Source organism: Microtus oregoni, unplaced genomic scaffold (genome assembly GCF_018167655.1).
Source record: "Microtus oregoni isolate MIOR12 unplaced genomic scaffold, Mior012 000025F_ref0000491, whole genome shotgun sequence".
NCBI lineage: Eukaryota > Metazoa > Chordata > Mammalia > Rodentia > Cricetidae > Microtus > Microtus oregoni.
The window spans coordinates 32,284,720-32,307,326 of NW_024543084.1; the positions used below are offsets into that span (position 1 = coordinate 32,284,720).

The 22,607-nt window shown below is 37.0% G+C and overlaps 1 protein-coding gene across 2 annotated transcripts in view; it reads left to right on the forward strand.

Annotated features, from left to right (window-relative positions):
• Nucleotides 1–22,607, forward strand: part of Tll1 (tolloid like 1) — a 174,474-nt gene that overhangs the window by 146,088 nt on the left and 5,779 nt on the right. For both annotated transcript variants that reach the window (XM_041674619.1, XM_041674620.1), the window contains 5 exons: nt 285–445; nt 4,148–4,328; nt 10,022–10,147; nt 12,978–13,105; nt 19,992–20,205. In XM_041674619.1, the coding sequence (XP_041530553.1) occupies nt 285–445; nt 4,148–4,328; nt 10,022–10,147; nt 12,978–13,105; nt 19,992–20,205 (810 nt within the window). The remainder of the gene's footprint in view (nt 1–284; nt 446–4,147; nt 4,329–10,021; nt 10,148–12,977; nt 13,106–19,991; nt 20,206–22,607) is intronic.

Here is a 22,607-nt window from a genome sequence, read left to right on the forward strand (position 1 = left end):
TTCAGTCATCAAGATACTGGAAGGTATTTTACATGCATGAAAAAGAAGAAAACTTGGACCTGGTTTCATATGAGTGACTGAAATTTGAAGCTATTTACAATGTACTTCTTCATTTCCAAGCTGATGATTAACAGCCCAAGAATGGGATTTGATGATAAAATCTTTTGCTAAACCTAAAGACTGAGAGTACAGTTTCTCGAGTTGACAGAAGCTGAATCACACTTAATGCTGACATGGTGGGTGTTGAAGGGGTGGCACTGATACTATTTCCTTTTCCCTTCTAGCTGCTTGCGGAGGACTTCTTACAAAGCTCAATGGCACCATAACCACCCCTGGCTGGCCCAAAGAATACCCGCCAAACAAAAACTGTGTGTGGCAAGTGATCGCTCCAAGTCAGTACAGAATCTCTGTGAAGTTTGAGTTTTTTGAACTGGAAGGCAATGAAGTAAGTGAGCAAGGTCTGCAACATCTTTTTCATGTTTAGAACCCCAAGGCAGTCTGACAACTTAATGACATTACTATTCCTTTTCAAAATACACTTTACTGAATTAAAGGATCAATTTTTTGAGATACGACCACACTGAAACCCTTGAAATCACTGATCTGGAAATGTCTGTAGGCTATCCACAAACACACCATTCAGGTGGAATTTAAGGCATAGGAATGACAGCCAGAAAATGTCAGCTGAATTTTTGTTTTCACTGGATGATTTTTATGGACAAGGTCATAAGTACCTGCCTCTAACTTTTATTTCTGCATTTATATTTAATTGTATGTGACTTAATTTGACTAAATATAATAAAAACATTAAATAATGAAAATTACCTTCCTTTTTCTGTATACCTCATGAAATTTGCAAACATGGGATGAGAAATGTAATGTATGAATGCCTCTAGGCATTGTTATTGGATTTTTTGTAGGTTTCATACACAACTTCTTTGGTGTACTTATTTTTTACTTTTGTTCCTTTTTCTGCCTACTCATGGTTTTGCTTTTGAAATATTCACTTTATTGCTTTTATTTTATTTTTATTTTATTATTTTATTTTAATTATTTTCCTTTATTTTACATACCAGCTTGAAATATTCTTTTCTCCAATAACTCAACTTGTAATGGTTAAGATAACTTTTTATTTGATTTCAAGTTTTAATTAAGATGTATTGCAGTTTTTCACTCTCTGTTGCATTAATAACAATAAAGCTATCATTATCAAGCACAACTGAGGGCACCACAAAGGTAGGCAGCAGACAAAATTGTCCCTAAAAAGCACCTGGGAAACACTGGGGTACCAGGACTAAGTGAAAAGTGTCCTTTAAACAAGCATCACCGGGTATAAGGCAACTGTGCTCCATAAAAAATTCCATCTGTGACTTATTTTTTTTTTTTGGTTGATTATTTTTCAGTTCTCTCACTTGGATGGCATAGATGGCTAGGATGTTACCCAGTACCTTACAAATCTACAAAAAAAAATCCTTTCAAAGGAAATTCACCATATAATAAACTTTGAACTTTCAAGATGTTTAGGTAGTTAAAACCCAATGCATTTCAATAGCTGTTTCTTTGGGCTATTTGGTTATATGGATTTTTTTTATAATAGGCAGAAAGGGCTTTTGAAAAAAATAAATAATTATAAACATTATTTTGATCAGCTGAGCAATGGGAAAATCATCTTATTCTTTTTTAAGATTTATAAACTGCAAAACACACATAAATCTATATATAACAAATGTCACTTTAAACAAATGTTCCATTGTTTTAGAACCTAAAATACTGTCAACCAATTCATTATCCAGTTAAATGCTAATTAGAACTGTTATCTTTTTTAATTGTTAAGATAACTTTATGCATTAAAAATAAATTCTTTGGAGGCTTTGAATTAAATGTGAAGAGTGACCTATGGGAGGTAAAGGTAGGCAGGACTATCAAATCAGAAAAGTTAATCAGCTGGGAAGAGGAGAAGGCTGATTCATTAAAGTCCCTGTCATGCTAACGTGAGTATCTGGGTTCCACACCCAGCATCTGGAAAAAGCAGGGCATGGCTGCACATATTGCAGTCCCAGCACTGGGGACTCCAAGACAGGAGGACCCACAGCTCTTTCTGGACATTCAGTCTAGACTAGACCTCCAGGTGCTGTATAACTCCCTACCATAAAAAGGAAGCAGGAAGCAGGAAGCTTTTGAGAAATGATAACTGGAGTGGACATCTGACTTACACACATGCATACACACCTACATATACACACATATGAAGGTCACACACACACACCAGTAGATTTGTTTAGATTATTTTCCAATATCATATTTAGGAAAAATGATAAGTTGGGCATCAATTAAACCTTTTAACATATTTAATAAGCAGGGAACATAATTTTCCTTAACAATTATCTCAAATCAGAGTGACTATTGAAATGAAGACTATAATTATAATACATTATGAAAAACTTTTTATATGATCCACACTTTCCAGAAATGGGATTTCTCTCCCAACATGTCACTTGATGTTGACAGAATGTTGAGTTAACTCTGCTATCATAGTTATTGCTGTAGCTATTATTGGGTTAGGAGAGACATTTTGAATTGACTCGTGGTGTGAGAAGAAAAGGAGCTTCTATGAAGGAGGAAGGGGCAGAGGTGGTTTTATACAAATGCCCCTTTGTGTTCTGGATGCCTTGGTCTCATTGTAATGGCCACTATTCACAGAACATCTGGCTGTGAACTTGTTAACACAGGCCAGAATTCTTAAACTGGCCTTACTGTGTGGGAAGCCTTCTCAGCATTCTATGTATTTCCATAGCTTGATAACTTAACTGTTTACAGTAACAGACCCAAGCAAACCTTTGACTTAGAAAATCTTAGAGTAAATCAAAACTTCATTAATCTGTTCTCTCAACTGATGTTCCAGAAGAAAGCCAATAGTAAAAGCCTTCAGCATCTGAAACATTCTTTTAAAATGGAGTTCTCCCTCAACAGATGTCACACTCAAACGAAGTATGCAGAAAAATTACTTCATTCTTCCCAGTAGCAGCTTGTTTATTTAGTACCTAATTAATATCACAAAAAAAAAAAATCCCCAGTGATTTGAGTTGACATATTTCAAAGTACAGATCATGCCCCAGGGTTCAATCGTATGTATTGTTAAACCTTGCTAATTATACGTTTATATAATAAGGTTGCTCATGCAAGATGCATTCTGTAGCATACATACGCTCTGTTAGAGCTTGGGAAAAGTGTGCTGTGGAAAACATCTGTTAGTGGCCATAAAATCGCTTAAGAATACTTGGCATGCAGTTGGGTCCTTGCATTTTCGTGATGCTAGGTAAATAAATCAGAGGATCTTACTTCATTTTGTTACAAATTCACGGCTTATTCCACTGAAGAGATTTAGCATTTGTTTACAATCCGTTAGTAGTCCTACCAAATAATTTATAGTACCTAACCCTGAAGGAAATGAAGAAACAGGCGCCCTCTAACAAGTATTGAAGACAGGATTCTAGTACTACCCACCAATTGTCTATCTATTCCTTGGAGTTGTAATCGGTGCTGTTTGGTACAGAGTGTCATGCTTAGGGTATGCAGTACTGGTTCCCAACTCTGGGCTATTATCCAGCTACAAACATATGTGATAAGTTTACCTTTGTACATGTTTTGTAAAAAAAATTCTAAATATAGGTTTTGGTCAGAGGATGACTTCTATTGACAGGGGTCATTCTGGGAAAAATGTAGCATAGAATCTTATATTTTTGTAATCAGTGTTAGATGAGACACAGCAAATGTCACAATTCATCCTGAAATTTAAAATAAAAATAAAATGAAGGCAGCAATCATAGCTTATCTTCTTCCCATAGATACCACCTTTGAACAAATCTTAATTCTCCTCATATTTTGGTATTTTTGTAAAAGATACATGATATGAATTGTACAAATAAATTGATGAAAGAAGGGTTTCCACAGTAAATTTCTTAAATTTTTGTACCCTCTGCTCATAGTTTATTTTTGTTGGATTTGGTTTTTTTTCCCCCCTTTATGTGTTAATCCTAGTAGGAATACCATGGGGATACTGAATGAAAGTCATGACAGGTTTCTCTAACTATAGTCTCAACTATCTGGTTCTCTCTAATTGGTGATCATGACAACCATGTTTGTCCAGGTTTGCAAGTACGATTATGTGGAGATCTGGAGTGGTCTTTCCTCTGAGTCTAAACTGCACGGCAAATTCTGTGGAGCTGACGTACCTGAAGTGATCACTTCCCATTTCAACAACATGAGGATTGAATTCAAATCGGACAACACTGTATCCAAGAAGGGCTTTAAAGCACACTTTTTCTCAGGTATGCGTGTACAAATGCTGTATGCACATGAGTTTCTGTCTTCCAGTGTGCACTGATTTAACTGCCCTGTCTTCTTCTCTGCTTTCTGTAATGGGGAGGTGTGTGGAATGCCTGAGCAAAGTTTAACAGCTTGATTAGTGCAGATGTTAGTATATTCATAGTATAGAACCAGATGAAATGCTGTCTCCAAAGAGTAGCTCGTATATAAGTTTAAATATTGTAGCAAATTCTAGCACAAGGACTCCAGCATTTTTACATACTGACTGCTCCATATGTATGCATGGTGATAATGATGCCAGACTCCCCCAACCTGGCAGATTTTCCAAATAATATTTATTGCCTCAAAAACTGTGATTTCATTTGAGTACTAAATTTTTCCCCATTTTATATTTCTTTAATATATTAGGGTCAAATCAATGTCCAGTTTTGTCTTGTTTATGCATAAATCATTACAATAAGTATGAAAAAGTAATTTATATTACATATAATTTTATATAGCTTTAAATAGAAATATAAAATGTACTTTAAAATATGTTATATAAAGATACAAAAAATACATAATATTTAACGGTTTGTGACTGTTAGTAGACTTTAAAATTAATTAAAAGTTCATTTTTTATATTAGAGCCTGAAGTATAAAAATAATTCCTAATTTTTACAAATATGTAGTGTGTGTATGTTTGTGTGTTTGTGTGTGTGTAAATATTATTTTCTCAGTTTTGAAACTACTTTTTATAAAACTGTTCTTCTGACCTTCAAAAATAGGTTACAATAAACCTTACCACAGAAATCTCTTCTGCCTGTGTAGCTAGCAACTGACTTAACACAACTGAATCCCGATTATATTTTGATACTAGGTAATTTGAATTGAGTTCATTTAAACTCTATTTATGCCACCTTTTCTCCATTTAAAATTAATGAGATTTACAATGTCCAGGGTTTGTTTGCAGTTTACAGTGTAATTGAAGTTAATGGTTCATAGGATCCATTGAGTTCCAAGTCAGATACAGTGAACTCAAAACACAGGGGATTGGGGCTCCCTTGTTTTCCTTCCCTCCTTTCTCTCAGATTTAATTACCTTTTAAAAATGCTTTTCAATCATTCATTTAAGATTTCTATTATTCAAAATATGATTTTAATTTCCTAGTCTAATAGAAAGAGGACTAATTTCAGACCTGTCTATTTTGTAAATGTATATATTGAAGTTTTTAAGTGATCTGGTGGTAAGGTGGAGATAACTCTGTTATCTTAGTTCTGTCTAAATATTTATTTTAAAAGTTGAACTTATGAAATGAGTGAATTCTGCAAACCATCCAAGATACCTAGCATCTTTTACATTACTTCAGATGTTCACTTTATCTAAGAATTGTTTAAAAGATTTATTAAACAAATCCTGAGTCCAATGTATCTTTAACTCTATAGATTCTTAGTAAATTTAAATTTGCCTTTGTGACTATTGGCCAGGCAAGGCCGTAGGAACTGGAGAGACATATTGTTAGGACAATGGCATTGACATGTAAGCACCTTGCTTCACTCTTCTGACATGGATGTAAAAAGGAGCACAGCCCGAGATCGGCACATACAATTGATGAAGTGACCACATCCCTTGGTAGCATCCATAACTAGTAATTCACTATCAAACATATTCTTTGATACAATCATGTTCAGGAAGCAACCTGATGCTTGTATTTATGTCACTCCTCTGGTGAAAAATAGCATATATAAATTATATGACTTTAGTTAATTTTGATAAAGTTTAGATAAGATTATTATGTCTAGGGGTATTGCTAAATATACTGAATAATTAAGGTCAAAAAGCAACAAAAGTACCAACTCTGCTGTTGTGTTCATTTGTGAATGGAGACATCTGAGGAGCTAAATGCTTAGCTCCATGTCACAGCACAGCCACTCCTTACTTCATCTTTGTCTGCCATTCATTTGCTTGACCATGTGAGACAGCCACGACCTTGCCATGGTAATGTGTTACACTGGCATCCTTAGGGCATGAAGAAAAAAAGGACACTTTTTGCTTCTTTAACAGACTGCCACTTGGTAAAAGTCCATAATAATTGCTAGAAACAATAAAATCACAGTGTTCTCTCTTGGATTTATTGAAAGGTCTTACAAATCTGCCAGGTTTGGGTTTAAAATATTTTGGATTTTTAAGCATTTTTAGATGAACTGTGCGCCTCAGTTCCTGTGTCTTTCTGCTCGCTAAGCAATACATTTCCTCCAGGAAGGGAAGTAAAGTTGCGTTTGGCATAAGTTGCTAAAGGAAGGGATGGCAGCAGATGGAGATTCAGAAGGCTACATGGCTGACTATCAGAATTCTAAACTGTGTATTTGTCTAGCTGTGTATTTGCATTGAAAAGAGCTAGATTTCTCATAGTGTTTTGAGCATAATAGTTTACAAAATAGTATGTAATGGTTTGTTAAGTGGTTCAGTATAGCTAAGTTTATGAAAACCGTAGATAAACATACTGTACTTTCTAGTAAATTGAAAGTTTTTTTTTATTTGAAAATTCATTACTTAGGGATTTGCTGAAGCATAGTCATGGAAGTATTTTCACAAATACTGTAGAAAGAAAAAAATGGTCATGGGAACCAAATCACCGAACATGGTCTGTCTCAGAACTTTGAGGCGTGGAACAGTTTTATGAACTATCTCAAAACTAGACAGGAGGAATTCAGAGTCGCTTTATAAAATAATTGTATGACAGTAGAAAGTATAAATAAGCGACAGCAAATGTACCTGGTAGAGTCCTTTTTGTTCTAAGGTTACTTAGTGAGGTTATCATCTAAAACGTTGTAGATTATAAACTATTGTCGGAACCTGGGTAGAAACCTACTCATCTTATGTACCCACAGCTAAGCCAACATGCATGCACATAAGAGAGTTGCCACTTATAAGTGCCCAGATGACTGTGTTGTGGTACAAATGTAGTGATTCTGATGTTGTGCAATTCCCCCTAAGGAATGTTTCTCTGAATTAAATACAAAGAAACTGTCAGATGACAAACTCTTGCATCGCATACTTCTCTGTTACTCCAAACATTTCTAGATCTGTAAAGCATTGCATCATGGATTGTCCTCTTTGAAAGTGAAAGAATTTTACGACTTATACAGATTTTAATTAGCTGAACAGTCATATAAGATGAAAATATATTTGGATTAACTTTGAATTATCTAATTACAAGCTACCCAATATACATGCTCCTCTAATATACATATTGATAGTTGTTTTTATTGAGGTTTAGTTGAAAATTTTTATTCTTAAAACTCAGAAGCTGTTACTGAGAGAGAAATCCTAATCAAGAATATAATATATGCAGTAATTTTAAATGCTTTACAATAACAGTTACTAGAAAACTTAATATTTATCAGTAAAAACTAAATTTTATTATTTATTCTATCTTATTCAGAAAGAAAAATCTGTTTAAAAGTTTAGTTCTCTTGCAAAAAGTGGTCCATCAGGAATAAAGATAAACAAATACACTCAAGTTGTAGGGTATGCAGTGGAGTAGTGTGTGCATACTATGATTTCTGTTGTATCTGTTAAAGTAGTACAGATATTCTAGCTCTTTCCACTTTTAAATGTGTGTTTTATATTGAAGGAGAAGAATAAAAGATATGTTTTAAAAAGGAAATTTACCAGAGAAATTAACAAGCATTGTATCTGCTACTGCTATATTAGAGAAATTAACACATTTTCATGTATCGATTCTAGGCAATTATAAGAAATTAGTCGGAAAAAATTAAGTTAATGAATTTTCTGTCTGACAAATCTATGCCTGTCTAGAAAAGTCAGTGTTTCTCGTTGTAGGGTAATTGCATTCAAACTCCTTTTATGGGCGTGCATGCACGTGTTATAGAAAGCTTCTGCAGTAGCATTTTCTGTGTTTTCAAGTGTCTTTAGTGTCTCTTATCTCTCCTCATCCTCTCCCCTGCCTTCCCGTCTCACACCCAACTTAACCTTTCTTGCTCCACTAGTCCTCATTTCCCCTTTAAACCGCCTGCATTCTAACTCTGATTCCTTGGCTAATTGCGTCCTCCGTGGTCCTTTACTCCTTTCTCAATTTCTGTGGGACAGCTAAGTCTTATAACCCTCTCCATCCAGATGAAGGAGTGGACATGTGAGAGTCGGAAGCAGTGGAGAACTATAGCAAAACTGTTTCTGCACACAACAGGGCAGATATACATATAAGCTCACAGCAGCCTTGACAGCATGCACAAGACTTATATAAACTCATCATGTAAAATCCCAGCATAGAGAAGGGAGGTGATCCCAAAGTCCCACCCATTGTGGAAGCTGTTGGCAACTGACGGCTGCTAGAGAGAGAAAGTCAGCTTTTCCTCAAAGATGTGGCCTTTGGTAGGCTGCCCCTACTCCAGTGGATGCCACTGCACTCAAGCTCATACTGGCAGTATTAAGTGGATTCAGTGGGCAGCGAATAAAAGAGAAAGTATAGGAAGTTGGAAATGAAAGGTAGTGATGGGATATAAGAGAAATGAGAGGGGAGGCAAAAGAGGGGATTTGACCAAATATTATATGCATGTATGAATATTAAGTGAAGTGTTTTAAAGGTGCTCTCAGATTACGAATGAATATGTTTCCCCTCAGCCACTTCTTCAGGAAAAATACTGATCAGATTGAATCTCGTATGTACTACCATAAGCTCACCAGCTCTTGCTGGAAATAGCAGCCGTGAGTGTAGTCTTTGGATTCTGCCTGACTGAGACGGAAGTGTATTGTGCCTTTCTTATTCTCACGTGTGGAAGGAACATCTGGGCGATGTGCATCAGGCACCGCCTTCCAGTTTGATTGAAATTGCTATGCTGGGCTTGGAATGACAGCTTGGTGGCACCCTGTGGTAGCTGTGGCTCTCACTGTGCTGGCTGCCCTCTAATTCCCTTTAGCTGCATTCCCTGTAGTGACTATGCTGACTATTTATAAAGTGTCTATTCCTTTCTACTCTAACCTCTGTTTTCCTTCTCACACACCAAAAACCCCTTTAGGTGATGACTTATTAATAAGCAGATCTACCAGACTGTTTATGTTTAAAATACATGTTTAAATTTATGTTTAAAATACATAAATTTAATCCCATGTTTAGAATGGACCAAGGATACCTTTTTCTGTCTTTGAATGTTATGAAATACCCAAACTAATTAATTGTAAGTATATTAATGAAAAAAAACCCACCATAGTTATTAAACGATTTTTAGGAGTGACTCTATACCTGTCTTGGAAGCTTGTTCAGCTTCAGTCATAGCTGTATTATTGCCCTCCTATACCTCTTGTCTTTGTTCAGACTGCTCACAATTCCACAGCTGTCTCTGAAAAACTGGTAATGGATGCTAAAGATCATCTGGAAAAGGTCCATCTTTCTCCCACCAGAAATTTCTGCTCTAGCATAGAATATCGCCAAGTGCTCCAACACAACTCTCTCAACACACAGTCCGTGCCCTATACCAGTACTTTCAGAAGCCCAGCTCAGAGCGCAAGTCCTCAAGCTAAACAAGAAATAAGTTAAACGAAGGCACCCTAAGCTTAAATTTGTCTTATGTCGGAAACCATGAGATGTGCAGTTCATTTTTGTCTTCTGTCAGAGTCCACCACAACTAGCCAGATCTGTTCTGATCTGCTTTTGTTTAAAAACTGCTCCCTAACCTGGGTCTTATTTCTCTGTTAGATAAGGATGAGTGCTCCAAGGATAACGGCGGCTGCCAGCACGAGTGTGTTAACACGATGGGGAGCTACATGTGTCAGTGCCGGAACGGATTTGTACTGCACGAGAACAAACATGATTGCAAGGAAGGTATGGAAAGACGTAATTGCTTGACAACATCTCACCTCTCACATGTGTTGGGCAAAGCCTGGCTTCCACTTGCTTAATCACATGCTGCTGCTGCTGCTGCGGACTATCCAAAGCTCAAAAACCTAGCCGTTATGGGTTGTGTGTAGATATTCATGGGATGCTATGGGACACCTAATTAGGTGAAACAAAAGTTCTGCACTTCACACACAGATGACATTAGATTTAACTTTGTATAACAGAGAAGTTGCTACAGTGTCATCCACTAGATGACATTTCTCCACATGGTTCTGCATCTTTGTAGAGAGGCTCCATTACCCTGTCCACATATAAACCTCTCCAAAATGGTTTCCATTTGGTGTGGTATTCCTCCCTGAATATGTCATACATTCTCTACATGAGCGATGCTCCTCTAAGTATCAGAGCTTTCAGACACAGATGGTAGATTCTCTGCCATTTGGAGTCATAAGCAAGAGGTGAGGGGGAAAGCATACTAATATGACAATAACTTCCTAGACTATCTCTGTCCCTAAGATTTTGTGAAGCGATTTTTAAAAGTAAGAACAAAAAGCAGTTATGTAGTTCCTCTTTCTTCTTAGGGACTTTGCCTATGGGATTGCCTACTTAGATTGGAGGCCAGCTTTCTCTTAAAAAGAAAATTATTAAGACAAATTTTATAACTGTTGTCATTGGTACATGTAGGTTGGAAAAATCTGTTTATAATAACAGTCTTGTGAGTAGGTGTTTGTATATGTTTTACAGTCATCCATAATGTCCATATGGACCTTCCTTTCAGATGGAATCTCATATCCAGGATGTTTCCTCTTCTTTTTCATTAAGATAATGACATTGTACTGAATTAGATGCAAGCAAGAATTTTTGCTCTCTGCATTACTCACAGGATGTTTATAACTTGGTGGGGTAGGCTACTAATTCAAAGACTGGGACAAAAGGTCCAATGATTTTGCAGACATGTAAAGTAATTCAAAGGAAAGCAGCTTTTACAGATTATGTGTAGAATTCATGCTCAGATGTGTTCCTGACAGTAGCTTTCTGGAACTGATTTTAGAGAAAACTTCCTATTAGACAAAATGATGTCCAGATATTCCCTATTGTAGCTTATTTGTATTGCCAGGAAAGAGGCTGAATTTCCCTCTACTTGTGTTGTATGGTGTGCACATTGCACTGCTTGGTAGGGAGAATCTATCTTTGCCATGGGTGGGTGTAGATCCTGCAGATGGCATGCTTCATAGGGCAAGGCCTAAACATAGGCAATAGAAGTGAGGACTCAGTCCAGAATTTTATCTTTTTGCAGAGACAGGCCTTGGGCATGCTAGGTATGTTCTCTACCATTGAGGTTTGCTGAGATAGCCTTGGGCATGCTAGGTATGTTCTCTAACATTGAGGTTTGCAGAGATAGCCTTGGGCATGCTAGGTATATTCTCTACCATTGAGGTTTGCTGAGATAGCCTTGGGCATGCTAGGTATATTCTCTACCATTGAGGTTTGTTGAGATAGGCCTTGGGCATAGTAGGTGTGTACTCTACCACTGAGATTTGCAGAGATAGCCTTGGGCATGCTAGGTATGTTCTCTAACATTGAGGTTTGCAGAGATAGGTCTTGGGCATGCTAGGTATGTACTCTAACATTGAGGTTTGAAAGCTACATTTACAGCTTCATAACACTTGTTCTTCTTTTTTTAAAAATGATTTTAAAATATCTTTTTTTAAATTTCATTTTATATTCCAACCACATTTCTCCCTCCCACCTCTCCTCTAGTCCCTCCTTATCTTCTCCCCAGCCCAGCCACATATACTCCTCCCAAAGGGTAAGAATCCCATGGTCGGTTGATGGAAGATCAAACCCCTCCCCACTACATTTGTTAAGGCTGAGGATGGCTTCCCAACATAGAAAATGGCCTCCAACATGCTAGCTAATGGACCAGGGGATAGATCCAAGATCCCCCCCCTCTCTCTTCCTCCCTCCCTTCCTCCCTGCTTCCCTCTTCTCGTGCATTCCCTTGTTGATTTCAAAATTTTCCTGTGAGAATATAGAACATCCTGGAAAGTCTTTTAGGAAAGGGTCTTTTAGGAAAGGAGGAAACTGTCATGATAGCAACAGGAATTATCTTAGTTTAGTTTGGGGGATAAACTCCAGGGCAGCGCTGCAGTGACTCAGGCGTATTATCTACGTAAGAAATAATCTCCCCAGTATCAAATGATAAAGTGACACCAGTTGTGAGAAACATAATGTTATACCATGGTGATTTGCTGGGAGTTCCCTTCAGGGTTAGCAGCAATTTGCTTATTTTTTTTATCTTAGTGCTTCATTCCACCAAATGATGGTAGCATAGTCATTCAAGTATACATTTAAGTATAGGAGAGAGGAGATATAAATGCATGAGTCACAGAACGGTTTAGTAACGATCGTTATCTATAAGCGATGTTGTGTAATGATGCAGCCCCTTGGCTTTTCTTTGTGGTGAAATATTTTGCTCAGACCCAGTGTAGACATGGTTGATTTGCAACCTATGTTACCCAAGCCTGAAATGTCTGATCCAATCGTTTAGAATAGAAGCTCGCTTTCCTCAAGGCACTTGTGGGGTTTGTGGCAAACATATAATTCCAGTGATTCAGACTGCAAACTTGGCCTGATTATGTTCAGCAACAGGTTTCCCAAAGCAGATGAAAATGGTAGCAATGATTGGTGTGATATTTTCTAGCAATGCAGGGAAGTCATTCAGCAAGGCAGGGGGAGCAAATAGGTTGCTTGTTTTCTGACCTAACTCTGCCCTGGATTCCAACACCAACTGATACTGCTGTTATTGGCACAGCTGAGTGTGAACAGAAGATCCACAGCCCAAGTGGCCTCATCACAAGTCCCAACTGGCCAGACAAGTACCCGAGCCGGAAAGAGTGCACCTGGGAGATCAGCGCCATTCCTGGCCACCGCATCAAATTAGTAAGTGACCCCCTTCCTTTTATCCTTTTATTCAACTGATTGTCCATGTCTTTCCTGTCTAGCCCACAGAGAAGGATTTATTTAACTGTTTTATTTAACTGAAATAAATCAATTTTTCATGCTTTCCTTTCTACTTACACAAAATAAATGCTTGATTTTTCAGATCAAGGTGAAATCCATGTTCTCCGAAGGCCTCTTTAAAAGGTGTTATTAAAGTTTCCATAAACTTTAAGATCTGCATCCTAATGTTAATGATAATTATATGTACAAATGGGAGAATAAATGAAGTAATAAAAACAACAGAAATTCATCTGAAAAACAATGGACTAATCTTTCACCTAAAACAGCATAGTGTTGTCTTCTGAGGGTATAGATTCTATTTGCCGCATTGAAAAAAAAAACACAGTTTTAAAAATAAAATCAAGCCTGGAGGTCATGGAGCACACCTTTAATCCCAGTACTCAGGCAGCAGAGGCAGGTGAACTCTGAGTTCGAGACCAGCCTGGTGTATAAGAGGTAGTTCCAGGACAGGCTCCAAAGCTATAGACAAACCCTGTCTTGAAAAAAAGAAGATGTTTTGCATTGTCATTTGTGGGATATTGATTTATACAATATATGACTCTTAGCATTAAAATTGTAGATCTTTATATTATACTTATAATTGTGCCAACTATTACTCTGTATGACTAATTCAAATAATGACTATAAGTTACTCTTCTCGCCCATTTTCTTTGAGTTTTGCCTGGTCATCAAATAATAGTATTGCTTAATAGCATAGATTCCATGCATTACAAATTCCAAGAAACCAAAGAAATGAAGAATATGGCAGTGTTATTACTGTCCTACACATTCATATATAGAGGTAGCTCACAAGGCTTAGATACCATCTAGGAGATAGTATGTTAAAGAGCAGAAATACTTGAGAAAGATATTACTGATATGAAATATTCCACAGGACAAATCCATCCCAAAAGTGTATTTTTAGCACTGACCTCTGTAGACTCTTCCAGTTTTTCCTATTTTATTTATAAAGTGACGTTATGGGAACATGGCGCTATGATGTCATCAGAGATGGTGACAAAAGAGTCATCGTCCTGTCGTGGAGTTCTTTCCACGTGCCATGTTTGTGACAGACTTTCAAGAACCATCACTCCCCAGTCACTCTGTGAAAGGGTGTTAGGTGCTTGAGATGCCAGCATGGCATGCTCTGCCTGCCCTGCACTTACTGTCATGCTCCTGTCCAAGGTGCTGATTGACAGAATGCTTCTTTGTTCTTTTTTTAAATTTATTTATTTTAAATTTATTTATTTATTAAAGATTTCTGTCTCTTCCCCGCCACCGCCTCCCATTTCCCTCCCCCTCCCTCAATTGAGTCCCCTCCCCCTCCTCAGCCCGAAAAGCAATCAGGGTTCCCTGTCTTGTGGGAAGTCCAAGGAACCCCCAACTCCATCCAGGTCTAGCAAGTTGAGCATCCAAACTGCCTAGGCTCCCTCAAAGCCAGTGCGTGCAGTAGGATCAGAAACCCATTGCCATTGTTCTTGAGTTCTCAGTAGTCCTCATTGTCTGCTATGTTCAGAGAGTCAGGTTTTATCCCAGGCTTTTCCAGACCGAGGCCAGCTGGCCTTGGTGAATGCTTCTTTGAACCCCTTGGTGCTTGTTAGAGAGCTACACAGATAGTGGTGTTGGGAATATGGTTTATTTCTGATTGCATTCATGTGTAGAAATCAAATTTCTTTTAAAATTTTATTTTTGATAGTGTAACCTTTCTCTTTGAGCTGACTTGTTTTATGCAGTGCACAGAATACACATAGCTTCACTTTTGAAAAATATTTGTTGAACATAGAGTTCTATGTCAACTGTATTTCCTTTCTGTACCTTTTCAATATTGTCTCCATTGCTTTTTATAGAGTTTGAAGTTTCTTACTATTTCATTGAAGATTTTGTCTTTATTTTATTATACAGAGTAGTTCTTTTTTGTAGTCAGCTTCAAAATGTTCTCATTTAAATAAAGAATTTGAAAATAATGTACTTAAGTTTACTTGCATGCATTTAATAGTCTTATTTTGTGATCCACGCTTTCCCATAAACTTCTTTGAATTTTCTTCATCTGTATGATGGCATCTGCCATTCAATTCAAATATTTCTTCACTTAACTCTTTTGTAATGCCATGTCCCTTTATCTGGGATTGAAATGATACAATTTATATTACTCCACAGCTCTTAGATGCTTTTAATTTTTGTCAATTGCATTTTGGCTTAATTAGTATTTTCCTTTCCTGAAAATATATATATTTTACAATATATTCTGATTATGGTTTTCCCTCTCCCCACTCCTCCCAGATCTTCCCCCACCTCCCTTCTAATCCAAAGCCCGTCCTTCTTTCCCTTTCTCGGTGGACAACAAACAGGCATCTAAAAATAATAATAAAATAAAATATGATAAATCAAAAAATGAAGAAGAATAGGGCAAAACAAGCAGAAGAAATGGAGCCAAAAATAAATCACTAGAAACACATACGGGAGTAGAGACACACATTCCCACACATGAAATCCCATAAAAACACAGAACCAGAAATCATAATGTCTTTGCAACAGACATGTAAAGTTTAAAAATACATTGACAAAGTATTATGGGACACAGAACCTCTAAAAATGCCACTTAATTCATTTTGGTGTTGACAATCACTACGGGGCTGGGTATGGGTCATGCCCTTAAGAGTAGTTTATATACCCAGTGAGACTCTAAGGGGGAAAACTCAATTTTCCTTTGTGAATAGTTGTTAACTGGAGATAGCTTCTGGGTTAGAGATGGGGGAATGTGTCCACACTCCCTTCTAGGCTGGGACCCATGTGTCACAGACCCTGTGTATGCTGCTGTAGTCTCCATGTTCACAGATGCATTGGTCCTGATTTCCTTGGCATCCTCCATCTCTTCTTGCTTTTGCAATCTTTCTGGCCCCTCTTCCTCAGTATTCTCTGAGCCCTGAGTGGGGAAGATTTTTTCATGAATACATGTTATTGAGGACTGAGAGTTCTACAAAGTTCTCTCAATCTCTGCACAGTCTCTAGCTGTGGATCTCTGTATTTGTTCCCATCTACAAAAAGAGAAGCATCTCTGATAGTGGCTGAGCAAGACACTGACCTAAGAGTATAATGCGAATGACTGCCATTGAATTAGCTTAACTTTCATTGATTGCTTCTTCATTTCTTTTGTGTTTATTGAAAAAATTGTTAAGCATTATTTGTTTTACTATTCTGTATAGTATTAATATTTAACTCATGGTTATAGTTTATATCTCTGTTAGTCTGTTGGATTTCCATAATAAAATATCATAGACTGAATATCAAAATATTATATATCAAAAAATTCTGTAAGTTCTCCGTAGTTATGTATAGTTAAAGTCTAAGGTCAAATTGGCTGTATGATTGGGCTTACTATGTGGTTTTCTGGTTGACCTCTCTTCTTGTCCTTTAAATGCCTACCTTTTGGATGTATTTTCACACAGTTTTGTTGTTGTTATTGGTGTATGTGTGTGCATGCATGTGCGTATGTATATATGTAATAAACTTGATATGTTATTGTGTGTATGTGCTTGTTCATGTTTAGAGGTGCATTTGTGAATGTTCCACACAGCCCACATGTGAAGATCAGAGCACCAACTTTGGGTATCATCCCTTGTCTTTCTGTTTTCTTTAAGACAAGCTGTTTTAGCTGCTGTGTATGCTGAGCTAACTGGAAAGCAAGGTGTAGGAGAGCATCCTGCTTCTGCCTCCCATATCCCCAGGAAGATAATGTGTGCACTACTTCATCTGGCTTTTAAGTGCATTCTGATTATTGGCACTCAAGTCATCAACCCATGCCATAGGCTCTTTTCCATGAGCCATCAGCTCAGCTCATATCACTTCTTCTATCAAGTTAGGAGAAACTGTGGATTCTCTTCACTGTCTTCCAAGGATGTCTGCTCAATGCCAGTAGAGCTTTACACTTTTAAATACATTTTACATGCATCATCTTCCTAAATGCCTCATCTTTACAACTAGTTAAAAATTTAGTCAATCCCAGAAAGGTGAACTTTAAAAAAATGCCCTTTCTATAAATGGCCAAACTGGGTTAATTCCAGAGAAAATGTGACTTACCACAGAATTTTACTACTATATTTTGTTCAAGAACTATATTTTAGTTCTAGGTTAATCCATTGAATCAATTTTGTTTGTTTTGATTCAGTGTGTGTGTGTGTGTGTGTGTGTGTGTGTGTGTGTGTATGTGTAAAATGAGATAAGGGCTTGTCTTTTATTTCTATACATATATCTGGTCATTTTAGCATCATTTATCAAAGAATCCAAATTTTTTATTATGCGTTATGGACATTATCATAAAAAATAAGTTGAGCCGGATGGTTGGGATACACACCTTTGATTCCAGCACTCAGGGGGCAAAGGCAGGCTGATCTCTGAGTTCACAGCCTGAAATCAAGAAAATGTCCTACGAGCTTGCCTACAGTCACGTCTCATGGTTTCTTAATTGATGGTTTCTCAATTAAGAGTCCTTCTTCCCAAACCAGGTCAGTCTATGTCAAGAGAACACAAAGGTAACCAATCCAACCTGGTAGGAATGGTTTTCAGACACCAAAGTCCCTAAATACCAATTTATTCTCTTACAGTAACATCGTTCTTGTAATTCAGAGGTAAATTTAGTTTCCCGGTTAATAAAGAATCTGGCTAGAGTTGAGCCATTTTTTTCTTTTAGTGGTTTCTTACCAGTTCTGCACTGATACTAAGAACGTGGATGTCTGCCCAGTTGTAACAGGCTGATTGAATACTGTCTCATGAGAGGCATGAAATCAGAAAGATTGATAGCTGCATTGACAAGAACTTTCAGGGTGAGATTGTCTGTAAACATGAGAAAGTGGCTAATGAAAGAATTGGCAGGTGTAATCAAGCATCTAGACACCAACTGAGTCACTTCTGCCTCCCAAGCACTGGGTCTACTTTATTGTACTCCAGCCCTGGAAAATGCTAAATTCACTTCATAGCACGTCCTCACTTGCTGACTGACTGCTTTACGCCCTGCACTCTAGGATAAATAATTTCCACTACTGACTCCTTATTCACTGATCTTCTCTACACAGTACCGATTTACAGTGAGATTCTTTGCATTGTAGTTGATCTTATTTTTTTTTGTATTTTTTGTAGCTTTTGGTTGCATGAAGTGAACACTGCTCTCAACTCATAGTGATCATAATAAACAATTTCATCCATATTTGTATTAATCTTTCAACAGGGTGCAATGGAATAACTTGTAGAGAGAGTGTCCCCCTTCTCTTCTCTTCTCTTCTCTTCTCTTCTCTTCTCTTCTCTTCTCTCTTTTCTCTTCTCTCTTTTCTCTTCTTTCTCTTTCTCTCTTTCTCTTATTGATCTTTTTAGTATCTCTATTTCTTCCTCTTGTTTCTGTAAATGGAGGTTTCTTTGTCCTGTACCATCCCATAGACACTTTTAAATAATCTTTCAGAGGCTTAATATTAATTACAGAATGCTTAGCAGAACAGTTCAGGCTTATTACTAACTAGCTCTTACCTTTAAATTTACCCATATTTAATTAGTCTATGTTTTGCCATGCATCTTGTGGCTTTACCTGTGCTCCAATACATCTTGTTCCTCTGGCACCTGTCTGACAGCTCCATGACTGAGCCCTTCTCTTCTCTTCATCTCTGTTTGTTTCTCCCCTAGCTGTATTATGCCTGGTTATCCATTAATTCAGTTTTTATTGTCAACCAGTGAGAACACCATATATTCAAAGCATATGGAGGGTGGTCCCACAGCACACTTCCTGCTTAGTATAATTGCTTCTATCTTGTTTTCTATTCCAAAGTCAGAAAATGGAATCTAGTTTAGTGTGGAATATTTAAGCTATGTCGCACAATCTCAGAAAGAAAAAAAAAACCACACCCTTTCTCATATGTAGAATTTAATCAATAATATATGTAAGCAAGTATATATGGGGACCAAGTATAACATGAAGAAAAGGGGAAAATATGAAGTGATTCAGGATTAAATGCAGGCAAGGGTCACAGGTTATGAAAGAGGATGTAAAGCTAATGGCTTTTCTAGTTCTAATTCTGCCTTAGTTTCTGTTTTGGTGGTGGATAAGTGTATTAAAAAGCTCCAATACTAAAAATATAAGATTTATTGTGAAGCTCCATAGCTTCCTTTCTGAATGGCTAGTCTGGTTATTTTAGGACTATGATGTTTTCATTTGTTTGCAAGTTTATTTTATAAATCTGTAAAATTAAAAATAGTTAACAGTAGTTGAATAGGTTGCTAGCCTGCTTAGTCATTTCATATCATGTGAGTCAGCCTTCTGTATCTTGACGAGCTCAAAATGAGAAAGGTTATTTTAGTCCATAGTTACAGGGGGAGTCCATGACGGATGGGCTGTATTGTGTGACGTGTGACAGAGAAATTCATGATAGGAGTTCAAGATTCAAGGGATTCATCGGACCAACACTGCACAGCTCATGGCCATATGAAAGGGGGGGGGCTGAAGGAATTAGCATGCCCATAATGAATGACATAATGACTGTCTGTTGAGTCATTTCTTCCAGGATCTCCACCACAGACCAACTTTGTGTCTCTGGGGCAAAATCTGTGACATACAGCTTTTGTAGGATACCTGAGGTCTGTGCAGCATAACAGTTACACGGACATCTCTTGTTTACCCTTATGCTTGTACTGGGGGCAGATACCATGTGGCATCCATTTTTAATGATGTGCTCTCTGGATTAATTCCCATGTTTGCCATGACAGGTTTTATTGACAGGTGATTCGTTCTCTAGAGAAGTTTCTGGATGATGCGTTGCTAGTGAAAAGTTTCCTTCTTCCTAAACAGGCCTTCAGTGAGTTTGAAGTTGAGCAGCATCAAGAATGTGCGTATGATCACTTGGAAGTTTTTGATGGAGACACAGAGAAGTCGCCAATCCTTGGTCGGCTATGTGGCAGCAAGATACCAGATCCCCTCACAGCTACTGGGAATCAAATGTTTCTTCGGTTTATTTCTGATGCCTCTGTTCAAAGAAAAGGATTTCAAGCCACTCATTCGACAGGTCAGCCATTTACCTTTGTGCTCCTCTTCTTAAGAAACACTTATTGAAATATAATTTTTAAATTTGTCTGTAAATAAATGGTTTTTCACACACACACAAACGCTCCACTATTTTTTCTCTCTTCTATTAGTCTTTTGTGTTGGGTACGGGCATGTACATGAATAGAATTACATGAAGTCATAAGTGGAGCTGGCCTTCTAGCTTCATTTCTGTTGCTGTGACTTTGACAAAAAAAAAGTGACTTTGGGGAAAGAGAACTTTGACCCGCAATTCCGCATACTTCTCATTACTGAAAAGTCAAGGCAGGAACTCAAAGCAGCTAGCTACATTCCCACTTGAGAACAGAGAGAAGAAATGCATGCATACTTATTCATGCACAGCCTCCTCTCTAGAGTTAGTCAGGCCAGGATCCCCTATCTAGAAAATGGTGTAACCACAGTGGACTGGCTTACCCAATATCCTTTAACAGACAAACCAAGGGGTCAACTTGACCTAGGCAATCCCTCACTGAGACATCCTTCCAGGTGATTCTATTTTGTCTCAGGTTGCTAATTAAAATTAAAATGTCACAACTGGTAAAAAAAATTCTATTGAAAGGTGTTATATGGAATATTTGGAAAACTATTCAATATTTACGTTGATACCTTTGCAGGAGTTGAAGATTCATAGAAGAAATATAAATCAACAAATAATAAAATTATTATACTAAACTTCAGTTTGATTTATTAGCAGTATAAAATGAGGAAGTAATTCCTGTGTAATTAATTTTGTGACTGATTTTAGAAGCTTCACTGGCATGTCACCTTTAAAAGATAGGAAGCTGAATCTTGATATTAAAAATGTTATTTAATTCATGAAGCTGTTTTTAGCTAGATTTTGCCTTAGCAAATGTCTTGTTAAGGACTTTTGAATTTATTATTTTTTAACAGATTGTCATTTCCCTCTAACTTGTTATTTATTTTTTGCTGTTTAAGGAAAAGTTTACTTTAGACAAGTGTAAATATGTAAAGTTAAAATAAATAATATGAAATTATTCATACTCTGTGGTCAATTTAAATATGTGTTCCATAACATAATCTAAGTAATATTACCTTTTTCCTTTCAGAGTTTGTGCAAAAAGTTAATCATATTTATTTGTAAAGTCACTGAGCTTATACTGGCACCTTGTGGCCATTCTGAGAACTGGAGGTTTGAGACGATAGTGCAATGTAAGCGTATGCACGTTCATTCCCGAAATAATTTTAAAGCAGAATTTGTCATATTCTCTTGGTAATTGCTTTGGTTTCATTTAATTTTCCTTTATCAATATATGTACCTTAGCTTCTTCATTTTACAATATTTTTCATGATGTTTTTTATTTTACTGCATAATTGATTTACTCTTTAGTCTGTGAGAAAAGGAATTTTAAGATAGAGGTATGCTATACACTATTAACTATTTGACTCTTAATAATACTATTTAATTATTCCTCACACAGTTATTAATACTATGTCTTTAGGAAAACAGACTATAGACATTGCCTATTAATTTTCTATACATTTGTTATTTTACATATATTCTTGTTAACTTGCCAGGTATTCAAGTTGTGGAAAAAATTGATGTTCCATTACCTTGTTAGAATTTTCCTGATGAGTCAGTGGTTTTAAACAAACACACATATATATGTGTGTGTATGTGCGCATGTGTGTGTATGTGTTGTGTATCTTGAGGTTATTGACAGTTGTAAAACCCCTAGTATAATTTGTGACTTTTACCCGTGTACTTTATTTCTTATCATATATTCAGTATACATCAGATATCTCAAACTACCTTAGGTCAACAGTATTGTCTTCATTGTGCAGACGAAACTGGATTTGTGGATGATTGACTAACTACAGAAGTTTGTAACACATTGTCTAGCCATGAGTTTACTCCCATTTTGACCATCTCCAAAGCTAATACATTCCTCTTTAGAGGATTTTATCAATTTAAATCTCCAGAATTGAGACAGAAGTGAATGCAAACTGTCATCACTACTTGAAGCAGTAGGTAAAGATTGAATACTGGGTTTTAATTACATAAATAGAAGGCCTATTTTATTCCCTCTTTTCAGTTCACATCTACTCAAATATCCCCGAGACTAACCTCATTCAAACGTTAGAGTGAAAATGGTTTCAAGCCACTTCAAACAAGAGAAATCTGGAGCTAAACGTGAAATGCCAACTGAAGCAACACAGAAATTATCAATAGAATCCTTGGTTCCCCACTTCTGCTCATTTATTCTGATCAATACTCTTGCTATGGGTTCATATTCGCCTTTCCTGTTACTTATAAACTTAGACTTTCAAATAATGAGCGATCTTGGAGCTTTCTGGCTGGATTTCGACTGTGCTGTGCACAATAGCCCCTCCGATAACCTAGCC